The 17,863-nt window shown below is 42.0% G+C and overlaps 1 protein-coding gene across 32 annotated transcripts in view; it reads right to left on the minus strand.

Annotated features, from left to right (window-relative positions):
• Arpp21 (cAMP regulated phosphoprotein 21) overlaps positions 1-17,863 on the minus strand; it is a 167,825-nt gene that overhangs the window by 109,452 nt on the left and 40,510 nt on the right. For 15 of the 32 annotated variants that reach the window (XM_037207992.1, XM_028895222.2, XM_028895221.2 and 12 more), the window contains exons 1-9: positions 11,619-12,077; positions 11,364-11,533; positions 9,442-9,605; positions 8,481-8,522; positions 7,703-7,792; positions 3,210-3,351; positions 1,803-1,881; positions 1,117-1,176; positions 289-429 (exon numbers count right to left, since the gene is read on the minus strand). In XM_037207992.1, coding sequence (XP_037063887.1) covers positions 289-429; positions 1,117-1,176; positions 1,803-1,881; positions 3,210-3,351; positions 7,703-7,792; positions 8,481-8,522; positions 9,442-9,567 — 680 coding nt within the window. In that variant the 5' untranslated portion in view covers positions 9,568-9,605; positions 11,364-11,533; positions 11,619-12,077. The other 17 variants (XM_028895219.2, XM_028895216.2, XM_028895207.2 and 14 more) reach the window with 8 other exon arrangements.

A 17,863-nucleotide genomic window follows, 5' to 3' on the forward strand; every position in this document is an offset into this window, starting at 1 on the left:
AATTTCACAGAATGCTAATAGAAAGATGAAAATCATGAGCTTTGTAACAAACAAACAACAAACAAAAACAGGAAATGAGTTTGCTTCACTGCCTAGAGTTTGCACACTTCCCTGGTTCTCATGCAGCTTTCTACTGATCTATGTCACCCCACTGCTGCACGCACAGAAAGATAACCAGCGCTGCTGCAAATATTAAATGCCATATACTTTGAAATGTATACTGTGATCTTATGAACCAATCCCTGACTTAAAAAGAAAACTCCAAATAAACCCCAATATGGGACTTACACTCTTGTGCTGCTCGTCTTGTTGATGATGACAGACTTTCCAGTTTGATCCACGTTGTGGTCCAATCCGAAGTAGGCTGCCACCCGATGGACCAGCATTCTCTGATACGATGACATCTGCGGGAACTTTTTATAGTGGTTACTGGAACAGGATTACAGGAAGAGTGAAATCGGCATCTCCTTGTATGTCTGTAGCACATTTTATAGGGTTTTACATGTCACTGTCTCCTTTCATCCAGAAACTCTGGCCGCCTTTCATTTCAGCATCACCCGATGTTCTTCCCACAGACAAATTTCTCCTATCATAGATTTATTGATCAAGCTGCACTAGGCCTGGCTGTTTTGCAGCCGCACTGTCGTCTCATCTGTTACAAAGTGTTCTGGTTTAGTTCATGATACCTTATCAACAGAGGCAGGCAGAGGACAGACTGCATGACATAGGAGAGATTGTAGATGTCTATCTGGAGATGTGTCATTACCCGGTTGACACCAAATGAAGCACAATTATTTCCAGGCATAACTGACTGCAGCCAGCTGGAGCCCATTAAAAAACTATAACAAAAATGAAAAGGGTCGCTTCTTGTTACATCTCCTCCATGCTAATCAGTGTCCCCCTGTTTATGGCCATTTTGTCACAAATTTAACAGACAGGAACACACATGACCCAAGCAATGACCACTCCAAAATCCAGTGACGTCTCCACTTAACATACCAAGAACCGTATGAACGGATGCTTTATCTCTCCACCACTCTCTCTAGCATGAATCATTAACTCAGATACTGAACTAAGACATGTCATCAGATTAGCTAGCATTGCCATTGAACATACTTGCTGTCACCAATGAAATCAATCATTTCCTGCTCCATTTTCAAGAGTATCATCCTGTCCCTGAAAAATAAACGTTCAAAGGAAAGGTCTCATGTACTTTTCAATTTCCAAAGGGCAAATACAGTTCATCAAATGTAAGGGAAAAAAGAGAAGGCCAATGTCTAGCTAATTCATCTTCAGACTATGTCGACTCCTTGGTTTACATACCATGACTTTGAACTTAAGATTTTGTTTTAATCTCACTTGTTAAGTATTTGGAATTGTTAAATGTTATCATTTTAATGCTAATTATGACGTGTAAATTTTTTTAATTATAAAAATACAACTGATAAACACTTAAAGTCAAAAGAAACTGGAATGACGCAAAGCTAGAGTACTGCATATACATGGATATGTGCCTGCACTGAGGCATGATTGATTGATGTACTACTGATCATTTCCGTTGTCTCCTTTTTCCTTCAATCTTTCCTTGGGTTTAGGGAGCTAGAGCTGGCACACTCTAACTTAGGCAGTGGGTAACTATGAAACTATTAGGGCTAGCCATCCACAGGGAAAGTTCAGCAGAGCTATCAGGGAAGGCCATCTGTGTTTTATGCTCGATTTCTTAGAGATATTTTGATTGATCACTTTATAACATTTTATCTGAATCTCCTGCCCCCAAACAAAGGGACTGTGTCACCATTTACCTGGAGTTGTTCTTCAGAGTGTTAATCAGGAACTCATGCAAGTCTATGCCGGTGGAATCCGTGTACTCTTGGCTGCAGTCTGAAACAGAGCAGGACAAAGTTGAGCTGTCAAGGTTGATGATGATGAGAATGCAGGGATGGGTGGGAAAGCGTTTGCAACCTTTCTGATTTCCTTCCCACTTAGGTCAATTTTAAAGGAAGTCCCCTCCCCCTGCCCGGGTGTGAGAATCCCCACTTCCTGGCAGGATAACCTCAGGATGAACATGAGACGTGGGGGTTGCGATGTTCTTGACTGTGGGAAGACCCTGGTGTCAGAGGAGGGGAAGTGTGCACGCTGGCGGTGGTAGAGTGTCAAACCCCACGTGTTCTCACTATGCTGAAAACCAGCAGGGCACTGCCTCCACAGGACAGGTACATCCAACCCACGGAGACCTCGAGACCTTCCCATCCGTGACAACCTTCTCTGTTCAAACAGAGCAGTTTAAAAAAAGGAAGCTTCTATTATAAACTATCAAAAAATTAATCAGTACAAAATATGGCAGGGGATAAATATTTTCAAGTCTTTCTGGTCTCCAGGTGTTAGATAATTCCAGGTTTATACAGCAATTTTAGAAATTTTAACTTCTTTCTTCTTGTACACTATAAGCATGAGGTTTTCATCCAGACAAAAGCTAACCATATAAAGCAGGGATATATTTTCAGGGCATAACATTAAGAGTAGCTGCCATCCCTAGGCTGGTGGAATTCCCTGAGCTGTCTCCAGCCTGACTGTCTTCATTACAGCTTGACTTATGTCTACTTTGTGCAATTAAAAGTGTATCAGCAGTCTCAAAGTTCTAGACTATAGGCCTGTGGCTTTAGAAGGAAGGGCTCTTTTCCAAATGGAAATATGATTCTTGTTTTCAAATAAAACAACACAAAATAGTATACAAATGCACAGATCAAATTCATGTGTGCCAGGGAGTCTACTGACCTACACACCCATGTGTGGCTCACTGTAGGAAGGTGCTGAGGTCCTTGCTGTCTTTCTTTTGAGGTAAGAGTGAATGAAAATATAAAGCTGTGTATCACCGTTGTTCACTAATCTGAGTCAGTTGTCAATGAACCTGAATGCAAGAACGTATTTGAATTCCCTCTTTTGCCTCAGCTTGTCATGGAGAACAGGAGATTCAAGAGTGAATTCAAAGAAATAAGTGATTCTAAAAATAACCTCTCCAGCTATACAAATAAGGGAGCAGAAATGAAAAGACAGTGAGGGTCACTTTTTTTTTTTTAAGCACACACAGGACCACTTGAAAAAATGAGGTGCAGAGTGCCTGGGGCTGTAAGTCTTGTTCAGTTTGCAATGTCATCTGGCTATGCATGTGCCCAAATTAAGCAAGGTAAGGAAATGTTTTTCAAATTCACCTTTTGATAGCATTCTGATCTTGGGTTTCTCAGATTTATCTCTGTTTTTATCCTTTTCTTTTTCTCTCTCAGAATCATCCTTCCTAGATTTATCCTCCTCTTGCAGGCTGGGGAAACTGGAAAGCTGTAAATGAATAGATTCCTGTTGGGGAAAAAATATAATAATTTAGGGCCAGATGTAATTCCCCCTGCCTGGCTTCCATTTTGCACAGAAGTTAGTAAGTATTAGAAAATGAGAGCCAGGTATGAATTCCTGTTTCTTAAGTGGTTAAAAACAATTAAGCTTGTCAGATAAAAAGAACACTTGCCCTTTAAGGTGAACTGAAATTTGGGAGTCAGCGGGAGGTCAGAAGGCACATCTGGTATTAAACTTTGCCTCATGAGTATTAACTTTAACCAAGCTAAACTCATGTAGATCACAACTCTTATTTTCTCTACAGGTGTCTTTTTAAATGTGTAGGGGAAAAATTCCTCTATCTACTCACATTGGAGTCACTGTCATGTCTAAAAAAGGCTCCTCCAATTTCCTTCCAGAGTTCCGTATAAGGAGAAACATGCACACAGACAGACAGGTTCCTGGAGTCATAATTACAGTTAGAACCAAGAGAAAGAACACACCCAATAGGCAATTTACAGCAGAAATCCTATCATGGGAGCCAGGTCAGGAAGGATGCCCATGCTGTGGAAAAGTGAACCCTGCAGCTGTGAGAATCCTAGGCCTGGGGTCATAGGGATTGCTTATGGATGCCATTAATATTTTGTTATGATTCAGTCGCAAAAATCATTGCCTTTTAGAAAATGTGGTGAGTCCTGCTATGCTTTCATAAGTCATCTATAAATCTATGTTTGGGTCAATTTAGTTGCAGTTAATTCTTTCCCAAACAGATTCTCTGAAGCAGCTGCTTGATACAGATTGCAGTGTTGAGCTGGATCTACTTTTGTATTCCCTCATTTTATTATTTTTTTTTTCTGGAATCCAATCCGCTTGTATTGATAACCACGCAGTAGCCATTACTTTGATTGCACATGTGCTTCTTTGAAGCACAGTGCGCCAAATGACATTTTGTTGGGGATTTTAGTTTCTGCAAAGCGTATGCTGACTGGAGTTACAGTGACTTAGGGAGGATGAGGCTAGGTTGTGCAGATGTGAGAGATCACACGGTGACTCTGCTTCATGATGTGGGGCACGGGGTGGATAATGTTTCCAGTGAAGAAGAGTGTTTCTCACAGAAATTTTCCTGCAAGCTCACCTGACCTGTGACCTGTGACACTGGCCTTTAACTGTACCCAGGTTGGGATTCATAATGGCTCTGATCAAATCTGGCTAATTGAATAAGCACAAGGTAGCACTCCTCAAAGTGAGCTGTATGCTTTGGGAGGGACCTCATTGGAAATGATAACTGGAGGGAAGTCACCATGGTGGCCAGAGGAAAAAACAAACAAACAAACAAAAAAGATCTCTACCCTCCATAATAAAGAAGATGAGATAAAACATTCCACCATCATAAATTGTTAACTAAGCTGGGTTTTCTCACTCCCAGGAGTTTATTCTGTGGGGGAATTTATACAAGATATGTAAAGCAGAGAGAGATTCTATTATGGTCATTCTTTGCATGATTAAGGACAGAACTATTGCAATCACTGAAGATTCAAGTAGGATCTAGGATTTTGATTTTACTTTTACTTTCTCAGGAAATCCCTGGGACATTTCCTGCTGAGATGTGTCTCAGGATGGGATGAGAAGAGTCAATCCATCAGTAGACTCAGAGAGAAGCAGTAAGCACGTGAGTCACAAGAGAATGGTCCCATTCTTTCTTCAGAACTGTTGGAACCATCCAACCCTCTCTAAGTTGGCATCTAAAAATCATCACGTAGGCAATATATTCTATACATAAAAACAGAAGCCAAAGACATCCACTGTAGAAAAATGTACAAATCGATGCTTTGTGTTGACAAATGCTATGTTCAGAATAAAAAAAATATATTTTCTACACATAAATATACAGTATGGTGTAGAAAGAACACACAAAAAGTGTTGTAGAGTTGGTAAAAAACAATCTGTTATTTTTTAAATATTTTTATTGATATGCTCAATATTAAAATACAAGTGTTAATAAATACATTGGTACAGGATAAGTTTATACCCAACAACAGTAAAAGAATGATTCAAGTTGCAGTAACACACTGATCAGTAAATAATATAACATTAGAAAAGCACGCTTCCTTTTACTCAAAGACAGACTGAACCATCCATCCGGTGTGGGTCTGAGATCAAGTAATACAGGGAACAAGAGTTTTCCCCACACAAGAAAATGAAGGCAGTTTTCCAAATACTGTGAATATACAAACATGGGGGAAGCGATACATTCCATATACTGTATACTTCTCTGGGAGTCAGTCCACACACTTTCTAAGTGTCCAGTGGTATCCAGTGAAGGCATTGCATATAAACTCTAAGATGGGACCACTTGCTTATGCATGTATCCATTGGTTTTCTACCAACCCCTTATTCCCACCATCCTTTGGCTAGCCAACAGAAAGCTTGAGGACCCTAATTCTCTCCTCCAACACTAACCTTGTTTTCTGGGTTCAGAGCCAGCAGGAACAAAGCACCGTTTGCACCCACTGTGTGAGAGTACCTAGACCTGCCTCTGGAACGGGTGCTATGATACAGGTGACCCTTACCAAAACTCCTCTGTTCCTTGTCAAAGGAGACAAAGAGCAGATGAAGTCTATAGAGGCTGGCCCCATCTGCCTGGCCTTAGGAGTGAGAGACACCTGGGCCATTAATTCTCCCAGAGTCTGCCATTCTACTGGGTTTCACACAAATCATATGCCGTACATCAGAAGCCATCAATCCACATTGATAGTACAAGGCATAATATTCACATCATTTCACCTTTTCCATCTCCATTAAAAATAGATGCACACATAAAATGCTGAAGAAAAGCCACATGTTTCTTAGAGCCCAAGATTTTTTATTTTTTAAAAAGGCTGTATATGAAACACAGTAATGGCTACTGAATGACAGCTCACCTGTGCCTCTCCACATGAGTGGCGTGTTAAGAAAATGAGACTAGAAAAGAAAACACTCTTAGAACAAAACTCTATAAGGAATTTCTTTTTTGGTTCTTTTAAAGAAGGTGCTCGCCATGTTCTCTGTGTCAGTAAAGAGAATGTAGAGGCTTTCAATTAATGTGAAAAGGGAAGTGGAGATGAAAGAGAGGCAAAAGATCCAAACAAAAACTAATGATTTTGTAATCACTTTTCCCTCCCTTGGGCTCAGGCAGATCATCTGACTTTTGTCTTGACTGCCTTTGGCCTCTGATAAAATAAGCAACATTTCTGCATCAAGACTGTGATTTTCAGAAGTAAATATGATGGTTAAAGGGGAAAAAGGCTATGAAGGGCTTCATTTGGTCACGAAGCATTTTCCTGGACTTTTAATTTTGGGGTGCCTACTCATCTTGCTGAAAGGAGCAAAGATAAGGATGAAGATACGCAGCAACTGATCAGTTTCCAACTCACCACCAGCTCAGGTGCTTTTCTGGACCATTTTGTATGTATTCACCTCCTCCCCAAAATTAAAAAAAAAAAAATCTCTTGCAAAGGCCATTCGGGTATTTCTCCAAAGCTGAGGGCACCTTAGCCACTATTTCTTAAGTCTCATAGGAGCCAACAGTGGTGTGTTTTGTTTTTTGTTTTTATAGGCAGGTGCATTTGGGGAGCTGAGAGGTAAGTTGTCTCCCTAAAGACAGGGTGTTTGGGGTATATTTGGTTCAGCCTTATCAAGAGAGAGCCTTGGTGAACATCCAGCACTATGGTGCTTACTTATCTTTTTTTTTTTTTTTAATTAAGTTTTAATCTAAATTCTTTTGAGTTCCTTTCCATTTGCAGTTTTCAGAGAGTCTGGAAAAGAAACAAATGCAATATCCTGTGTTATACATTTAAACTAGTTGTGTATGGGGGTGGGTGGGTGTGTATGTGGGTGTGGGTATATTTGCATATTTGTGGGAGGCACACCAGGGGGTATGGGTACAGGTGCACCAGGTGCACGTGGAATCAGAAGACAACTGCGGCTGTTTCTCCTCTGGTGCCATCTACCAATCTTCTTTTTCTTTTTTTGAGACAGTCTCTCACTGGGACTTGGGACTCACTGACTGGACCTCAGGCTGACTGGATCTTGAACCCCGGGAACCTATCTACTTGGCTAAATTTCCCCCATACTGAGAAGACAAACCATGCTCAGCTTAAGTGCATTCTGGGAGTTGAACATTGGCCTAAATGCTTATGTGGCAAGCAGTTTACCTGCTAGGTTATAGACCCAGCCCCAAATGTCTAACTATGCAGAATATCTCAGAAACAGGGGGTGAAGCAAGAAAATGCTATCTTTCTCTAATTCCCATTTTCTCCCCTAAAACGTCTTTTAATGTCAAAGTAGCATTCACACCGAGATCTAGTCATGCAAGTCCTTCTCAAAGCAGACTTTATACCTGGTCTTGATGACTGTCCCCTCCAGGTCTAGCTGAAGACTCTTCGCAGACAGCCAGGCTTCGGGTCAACTTCCCTTTGCCTGCTCCTGACTGGAGATTGAGGGAGGTAGGTACAAAACAGAAAACATTCTCAGTCTGTCAAAGCATGACCACCACATTTGCACAAACATTCCCAAACCAGATTTCTCAGGCCAGGATCTAAAGTGCTGCGTGATTCTGTGCGCAAAGGGCTAAGAAAGAACCAGAAAGCCCCATGCCAAAGGAGAAAACAAACTTATGCGACAGTTTTTCACTATCTTGACCCATGTGCATGAAGGGTGAATGGATGTCACATTTGTGAAAATATCAGAAGAAACGCCCCACGATGAATTTCCATTAAAACTAAATTAGAAGATTCTGCTAAGGAGTAGCTCCAAGCACTGAGCAATACTGCCCAGTTATTTCTAGATAGAAATCACTTGGAAGATTGAAATGTCTACTCTAAAATTTTATCCAAAAACAAACAAACAAACAAACAAAAGTTCCAGTGGATGTAAATTGCGTAAAGCACCACTGCACCTTTGGGTGTAAAAAACAGAGAAATTACAACATTACGGGTGTTTGGTTTGTGAACAAGAAGCACCCATATCAGAAGGAAAGGTTGAGGATCACAACCACACTGCAACAGGACAGCCAGGACCCACCCCAGCCTCTGGGCTGTGGGCACATCTGCAGCTCTGATGGGCAATGTGTGATTTATTATAACTGGTAGTGACTTCTGGAACCTGAAGATCCCTACCTTGGATTTTCTTCTCTCTTGGTTTTGAGCCGCCAGTCGCCGCTGCATGGTAGAAACAGAAGAAAACAAACAGTAAACTCCAGAAAGGCAGAGAGAAAGCCGGAGAGGGATGCAGGAGAGTGGAGGAGAGAAAAGGAAAGCGGGGAGACATCATCATTGACCATGGACATCTCCTCAGTGGAAACAAAGGTATTCTGACCACTAGGAAGGACACCCTCCTGGCCAAAGTCCCAGTGTTTTGACATATGTCATTGACATAGCCCTTTCTCCTCAGTGCAAAGACAGGTGAGAAGAGAAGACAGCCTGGCTGATGGGGCATAATGGGATCACTGACCTTGGACAAGACTGGATTGTGGAAAATGCTAAAACATTTGTAAATCAGCTCAAGGAAAACCTGTAGCATTTTCAAGCTCAGCTGGCCTTCCCTGGACCAATACTTTTTCTTTGTAATTCACTTCCATATTTAATCCTGTCTCTCTCCTGATTCTTCCAACTGCTGCCAGTACCCACCCCTCCCTCAGTCCTTTTTAGTGTCCTGACTCTTCAGCTGGGGACTCTTGAGCTTAGACTGGTATAAGAAGATATGAACCTTAACATGTCTATGATTAATAGAATACATGACTGACATTTCTCAGCTATGAGCTCTATCTCCATCTTTCCATGAGAAAGGGAATCTGTGTCAAGACTCCAAGAGCCTCCAGACCCATCTGCAAAGGCCTTACATGCACAGCTTGCGGTGGTCTAGCAAAGGATACTGGGCTCCTGTATGCAAATTCAGTAATTAAATACGCTCCTTTGATGATATTAGCTTTCATTTCTAAAGGCATTTTATGGCATCATTAAAAAAACAACTGGATGAGGATTTTTCCATTGATCTCCTGGATCCTTAACTACCAAATTCCTAAAGCAGTTTTAGATACATCCTAGAGGTGAAAGGCCCAGACAGGTCCCTCTGGCTTACCTGGAGTTCCAGCTTCTCTTCTTCATCCAGACTTTCCGATTTAAGGATGCCATTTTCTGGTGCAGACTCTGGCTCCGTCCGTCCTTCCTCCACTATGGGTGGGTTCAGTTCTCCTTGCTCAGACATTCTCCCAGATGCAAATTGAAACAATGAGGTTTTAGGCCCTAAAAGATTACAGTATCAGAAAACAATATCAGTGCAGGGAAGCGTTTCCAATTATTCTTGAGCTCTCTTGTGCCTCCCTTCGAATTCACAACCAGAGGTGCAGCCCAGCATCCCTGCCAACTTGACACACTCAGGAGGATAGAACAAGAAAACAGCAAACAGCAAATGCACACACAGGATGCAGGTGCGTCACCTCAGCCTCAGCCCTTCCACGCACACACCGGCACATGTGCATGCACCTTCTGTCAAAATGAACCAACTATTCTTAGCTGAGACACATTGCTCCCACCCAACGGTTAGTCCCCACATTCTGCTACAGAGTCAAAGAAGAAAAATGGGGATAGTCCCCCAGTGCTTCAACAGGTAACCCCTAACTTCTCAGTCAAGAGGTCTTACTGATGGAAGATGGTACCTCACATATAATTCAGAAAATTGTTTTTAAGTTTCAACTATGGAAAGAAACACTTCCCTAGCAGCAAGGGATACAGTGCACCACATTCAGCGACAAATAAATGGACAAAAGTCAGATGGAAAAGTTATGATTTGGTATAAACCTGGGATCTACTTTTAACCAAGAACTTTCCAGGGTCAGCACATTTAGGCTTCAAATGAACAAGTAACAGAAGTAGCAGCAGCAGCAGCAGCCACCCCTCTCCTTTAGGTTCCTGCCAGGTACCCTTGCTGCAAGCTCCGGAGCTGCCTGCAAGGCAGTACTAAGGTCTGCTGCTGCTGCCCCCTGCCTCTCCACACTCACAGCACATTGCTCCCCAGACAGGAAGTGTTTTTTTAGACATTAATTCCATTATTGTTTCCCCCACCCTAAAAATCCCTGGCACTTCTTTCCCTCTGACGTGCTCACAAATCATTTATTGTTTGCTTATGTACTTCCTGCTCCTTTCTTTAACTATGAAAAAGTAGAGGGAAGGAAAGAGGGATAGAGGAAGGAAGGAAAAAGTGAGAGGGAGAGAAGGGAGGGAGGAAGGGAGGAGAGGGGCAGGGTTGGGGCAGAAGTAGCTCAGTAAGTCTTTTCTTTGCAAAAGAAAAGACTTACTTACCATTCACTGTCCCATCCTAGCCATCACAGGTAACTGGCCTTGGACAGCCTAAGTTCTGATGTCTCTGAGGGGGGCTGCATTAGCACTTGCTCATTCAGTAACTTTAGTTTCTGCTAGAAGCAGAAGACAAATGAACACCGTAGCAAATTCATTGCTAATTTGCTAAAAACCTACTCTGCCAGAGCAGATGGCCTGTAACAAAAATTTTCAAGTACATGGACCTGTTTGGCAGAGGACTGTGGGACTGTAGAAGGAAAAAGCTCCCTAAAGGAGGCAGAGGTTTGAGCTGGTTAGTTTGCTGGTTTTAAATTCGGGTAAGTTTTAGGGTTTGCCGCCTTTGGGTGCTTTTCTTCTATCTCCGAGTCAGCCAGCATGTGTGGCTAACAAAATAAAAGTTTCGTTTTCCCATTGGTGAACAGCTTGCTTTCTCTGAACAGTGTCTAGAGCAGGAGGACAGAGAACTCCTGTTGCCCTAACTCAATTTTCAGAGTGCTTCAACTAAAAGAAGAGGAAGAAAAGAAAAAAAAAAAAAACAGCGAGGAAACTAAGCTCCTATTTTCAAAACTACAAGCCCAATGACACCCCAGCAGACAGGTCCTGACTCTGAGGGCTGCATGTGGTGAACCAGTCTATGCAGACAGGCATGGCAGTTCAAAGGGAGCAACAAGAAAATACGGTGCTGCAGCCCCACAAATGCTTTACCTTTCACGCAGAATTCCAGCTGTAGGTCTGGACTGGCGGCTTCTGTCGTTCTGCCCCAGGAGAATCCACACAAGTGATCAGAGGTGACCGCCGTCCCATGTCCCCATTAGCAGTTCAGAATGTCCATCTCCAGGCAGTTTCCTTACACGGTTTGACACATGGTCGACAACCTGAAAAAAGAGCAACAGTAAATCATCATGGCAACAGTTGTGGCGGTCGGGAGAAGCATACAATAAGTAAGACTGGGTTTCTAACACTAATGACCAGCTTCCAGCAAATCCCTCTCCCAGCTTGCTCCAGCTCCACCTGTCCCAAGCTGCCGGCTTCTTCTCCAATGAAGGCTACAGCCGGCTGTTCAAGTCAGAGCGGCACCCACGCAAGGAGCTAAAATTAACAACTGAATTATGCACCGAAGATTACTCACTTCAATTTTAACCTTTTTTAGTGAAATCTCGCACTTTGTATTATAAAAAAAAAAAAAACAAGTTTGTGTGTTTGCCTCAATGAGAATCAAAGTCACCTACATGCCAAAGGTTTGTCTTTTTTATTTCTAAACCAAAGCCTTTGTCTAAATTATAGGTGGATGTGATATGATTTAATTCTTTGTCTATGACTCTTCTGTGAGAGGTATCTTCATGCAGTGTATGTATAGGCTTTGTTTTAAAGAGGCCTTGTCTGTAAAGTTTAAGAGAGAGAGAGAGAAGCAGAAAACGTTCTCACTGGCGCAGTTGAGAGAGCACTTTCATTCCAGACAGTTTGCAAAGCATCCCTTACATCCCCCCTTCATGGCGAACAACTCTCCACTTCCCTCCCTTCCCTCCCTACCGGGACAACCCTGCCAGCTGAGCATTCCCTGTGACAGCAAAGAATCGCTGTCGCAGCAAGCAACAGATTGGCACACTCCAAGCCCCTTGCAAACAATCCACGCTCTAATGTACACTTTCTTTTCTAGTAACTCCTACAGGAGCAGCTACACAGACAGCTTGAATGCAAACAGAGAGTCGGGCTCCTGAAAGCATTTGCCAAAAGCAAACTGCAGCCCAAACTCAGCCTCCTGGTGGGGGGGAGGAGGGGGCACACCCGCTGAGTCCAGCAGCAGACACACCTCTTGAGTCCTATAGCCTGTGAAAACACAAGCTGCATCCAAATACTGCACCCCAAGGTTAGATCCCCTCTCTCCTTGCCATCTCCTCCCCACCAGCTCAGATGAGCCTGGCTGGTTCCTTTCAGATGTGGCAGTGGCGCTGTTAATAGCGTATTGGGTTACAAAGACATTTGTTGTGCAGTGGGAAACAACTGTTGAAAATACAACCAAGCATCCCATCAGTGATTTCTGATTTATTCATCTTTTATACCAAATGGATATCTTGGTTTTAAAAATATACACCTTTCTGTTAGAAACCGTATAGCTGTTGGGATAGGCAAGGACACATCTCCCATAAAATAGATCACTAACTGAGAGTCAGTTTTTATTTTTCTGTTCTGATCTCCTGTGCCATGGCTACTTTGACAGACGCCCAATTTTAATTAAATAAAAATCAAGAAATGATCGACTGCTTGCAAGCCCATTATCTAGAACAAACACTCCTGTTAGATAAAGTTACCAAGTGTTTTTTGTGTGGTTTTCCTTTTCCCAAAGTGAATGAAGTTATTGTGAATTATCACAAGTCTTTGCCTCATTTTACTGTTCGTCACAGCTTGCACAGGGCCATTTAAACCAGCAGGCAAATGACAATGGAGTTTCAAAGCTAAGCCTCAGATACCCCCCTGGCTTCAGTAGGAGGATGTAAGATATAATTTTTCCCAAGAAGACGGAACAAACTCCTGTTCACGTAACTACCCAAGTGCTAACAGCCTGGATCTCTGTGTGTGCGTGTAATTTCCAGGACGTGTTTTGAAATAGAACTGACTCTAAAGTCAGCGAGGTATTATTCTTACACGGCTGAATCATGAAGTCATCATCTCCCAAGATAAAAGAGAATATGGGCATATGGGAGTGAGCAGAGAGGAGCATATGGATCGCAAATATTTTTGTAACTGATTAAAACTGTTCTCTTTGCTGAGGAAGCAATGCCAGCAATCCAGACCTACTCCAGCTTCCTGCGGGCCAAACAACCCCACTCATGCATTGCCATTTCATGCGGATCAGGTCCAAGTGCTCTCATTTTTATCAAGAACCCAAACTATATTTAACAAATATATTTTTCTTGGCAAAATTTTGTTAATAAATTTTGTTATCAAATTTTAATTTATATAATAAAAGGACAGAAAAGGCTTTGTTATGTAATATGTAGTATATATAATACACAAAAGACAAGTTATCGGAGTTCTTTTATTGCCATTGTTATCATTACTTTACATTGAATAACTTTTAGGCAAAGGTGTGTATATGGACATGCATATCCCACAGCACCCCTGGGGCAGTCAGAGGACAACTCGTTGGCATTGAGTCCCTCCTTCCACTAGGTGTGAGCTGGGGACTGAACTCGGGTTGTCAGGATTGCCACAAGCACCTTTATCTGCTGAGTCATCTCAGCCCCAGAAATGCTATTTTAATCATGAGTTTGGAAGTATTCCTTAGCAGCACCCATCAGTGTAATGAATCTACAGGAAACTGATACAATGCTCTCAACTATTTTATAGAGAAAACATCAGATAAAACAATGATCATTTTAAATTGTCTTAATACTGCTTTTTTATGTCTCAAGCTTGGTTTATAAGAATTAAAAAAAATGATAGAATTTGGGATACAAGGGGAGAGAAAAAGAGGTGGAGAAGAGAATAATATAATTCAAGGCATATGTATATTCTGTATTTTATCCCCACCAACAAATTGCATGTGTCCTGTTGTATGTATCTTTGTGTTACATACTCTAATCACTGCAGAACCACGTAGAATTTGATTTGAATTCCTGTAGGATCTTCCATGTCAGGGTCTATCTAAAGGGGAAATTAAAGTTGAATTCTGTCTACAATTTGCGATGCTCACTTCATTAGTCACTCCTTCCCAATATGTGACAAATTAACCCAGGGATGACTAACCTGAGGCTAAATTAGCGTAAGTGTTTCATGACAAGACAACACAGTCAAGTGGCACGAATGGTCCCTCCCACAGGCTCCGGTTCTCAGGGTCCCAGATCTGCAAATAAAAATGACGACTTGCATTTGGAAGTGACAGCAGTAACTTGTTGGTCTCCTTTGTAGGGTAGAAACATGGACTGACTGAAACACGATCCAGTCTCTAAAGACTCACTTGGTTAAAGCTTATAAAGGATTTTTGGCATTTCAGATTAAGTTTAAAGATGATTAAATTTTGGAATGAAAGCCCTTCAAAATCGAAGCTGTTTATATATCAATATCTTCAAAAAGTCTGAAAAATCTTCCCAAAGTTGAAAGAAATGTGGAATTGTCCCATAAATTTAACTCCCCAATGATAGACCTAAGTTCTAATATGCGTGTGAGAGGCACTAGACCAGGAACGTGAGCCTTTGGTTAAATGGTTTTTGTTTGTTTTGTTTTTGTTTTTTGTTTGTTTGGTTTTGGTTTTGTTGTTGTTATTATTGAGCCAAAACACAACAAATATTTTAAGAAGATTAAGCTTACGTGCAAATGAGAAAATATTTTGGAAAATAAACTTAGGAGAATACCTCTACATTTAAGAAAAGAAACGTTCCTGCTAGAAGTCTAGGAAATTGAAGTGTTCTACAAATATCCTTTTTGCAAGGACTTATTTCATGAACCTATTTTTGTTAATTTTTTTCATACAATATCATATGTATAAATCTATGTCCATGTATGTGTATGTTCACCTAAGAGAGAAAGGAGTGGATGCCAAAGCTTTGGAGACTAAAATGTAGCCCCATGAACACATGGATGTCTTGAAAAAATGAGGAAGATCTGTTGTCAATGAAAGCGTCTAGTGAGAGAAAAGTCAAGTATGGAGTGTTTACTTCTTCACATCAAACAGGCCTTTATCAAGTTCCCACTATGTCTGCAGATAATCTTCAATAAGACCTGATATTCAGGTCAAATGATGCAGCTTCCTTTGGAAAATTTTTTTTGTTTCTTTTTGGTATGATATAGATAAACAATAAGCAAATTGCTATCCATCATGAAAGATCAAAGGCAGAAAACGCAAGCATAAGAGGGAAAGCTGCCGTCCTGCCTTTCAAAGTTCCCTCAGGCATCTGAGTGACAAACACGTATAAAACAGTTCTGTGGTGTAACCTGCCCTGCCTGGGACTTGGAAAGTATATCATCCTCATTACCTTAGCTGCCTCATCCATGTGTTGCGCTCCTTAGTTCTTTGTCAACTTGACCCAAGCTAGAGTCGTCTGGGAAGTGGGGATGTCAATTGTAGAATTGTCTCCATCAGATTGACCAGTAGGCAAGTCTGTGAGGCATTTTCTTGATTAATGATTGACCCAGCCCACTGTAGACAGTGCCGCTCCCAGACAGGAGGTCCTGAATTGCATAGGAAAGCAAACTGAGCATGCCTTCAAGAAAAGCCAGTGAGCAGTGGTCTCCATGCCTTCTGTGTCTGTTCCTGCCTCCAGGTTCCTTCTTTGAGCATCTATCCTGCCTTCTCTTATTGACGGACTCTTCCCTGTAGGCTCAAACAAACCCTTTCCTTCCATGTTTGCTTTTGGCTAGTGTTTATCACAGCAATAGAAAGCAAATTAGATTGTGTTCTTACCCACCCAGGGGACCGTGCACTACTCTGACAAAAAAGATAACTCTGCAATTCCTTTCTCCTCCAAATCCAAGGAGTCTTGGTGTAGTGCAAACTGTCAGGAATGGCAAACAGAGCTGGGTGGGGTGAAGCAACGGATCAGTAGCTTTGTTATATCTGTGACCCAGGCTTTTTTTTTTTTTAATATAGTTTTTGTTTTAATTGCAGGCAAAAATTATTGAAACAAAACTGGAATGAATGGCCCTGCTATCAAGACTCTGGCGGCATTGAGGCTGGGTTCAGTTTGACTGACAGACTCTTATCTAGCTCAAAGGTTTTTCAAATGGCCTCAACTTTCATACTAGTTACTTCTGTTTTTTGTTTGTTCGTGTCTTTGTTTATATGTATGTGTTAAAGTACAGGCCATGCATCTGTGTGGAGGTCGGAGGACAGCCTTAGGGAATCGGCACTCCCTTCTCTATGCCTGCACTGTGAATCAAACTGAGGTCATCAGGCTGGGCAGCAAGCACCTTTGCAAGCTGAGCCATCTCACTGGCCCAGTCACCCTGTATTTCTAACATCATTCTATCAAGAGTGTAAGCATAGCCGGATGGCGGTGGCGCACGCCTTTAATCCCAGCACTCAGGAGGCAGAGGCAGGTGGATCTCTGTGAATTCGAGACCAGCCTGGACTACCGAGTGAGTTCCAGGAAAAGGCGCAAAGCTACACAGAGAAACCCTGTATTGAAAAACAAAAAACAAACAAACAAAAAAGAGTGTAAGCATGGCATATCCATAGATGCACTGGTGATTGACTTCCAAGCAAATGTAATCTTTCATTTACACAGAAAGTAATAGAGGCACTGCAAAGCACATCTAACAGACATCAAATCCAGGGCCTTAGACAGGACTCACCACCAAACAGTAACAGAACTGAGTAACATCAATCATTTGACCTGGGGTGTCAGAGATCTTTTCAATCACTCTTGTTCCTATACTGCCAGCTGCCCTGGCAATATAAGCCATATTTACTCAAGCAAAACAATTCACTCACAGGATATGGCAACAGAGGGCCTCACATATATTTTCCTTGTGGCATTATCTTCTACCTCATAAGTGAGCTACAACATCACATGGACATTGTACCTCAGCTCCTGACAATAGCAGTTTCTTCTGTTATTTTGTCCCAAGTTCACAGGCATAGTTGGACCAAACATTCTGCTCAGTCTTTTTCTGACTATCCTGGAAGCCATATGCCCCAGGCATCAGAATGTCTGTGTATAAACCTGCCTACTTCCCTCCTTCCATGTCCAGAGCCCACAACATCCTTCCTTCCTTCCTTCCTTCCTTCCTTCCTTCCTTCCTTCCTTCCTTCCTTCCTCCTCTCCTTCCCTCCTCCTCCTTCCTTCCTTCCTTCCTTCCTTCCTTCCTTCCTTCCTTCCTTTTTTCCTTCCTCTCCCTCCCTTTTTTCATTCCTTCATTCCCCTTTCTTCCTGTGGGTGTGTATGTGATATGTACATGTAGTACATGTACATAATACATGCATACATATGTGAGTAAATACACGTGCTTATATATGTGTAGAAGCCAGAATAGAATGGTTGGCATTCCATTTTATCACTCTCCACCATTATTCTCCTGAGACAGGGTCTCTTACTGAACTTGGAGCTAGACTAGCAGCCAGCAAATCTCAGCAATATTCCTTTCTCTGCCCTCAACACCACTGGGATTGCAGGCATGAACCTGGGCCACACACAGCTTTTGAAGTGGGTGCTGGGACTTGGAATTCAAGTCTTCATGCTTACATAGCAAACATCCTTACGCAGTGA

This window comes from Peromyscus leucopus, chromosome 7 (genome assembly GCF_004664715.2).
Source record: "Peromyscus leucopus breed LL Stock chromosome 7, UCI_PerLeu_2.1, whole genome shotgun sequence".
Taxonomy (NCBI): Eukaryota; Metazoa; Chordata; class Mammalia; order Rodentia; family Cricetidae; genus Peromyscus; species Peromyscus leucopus.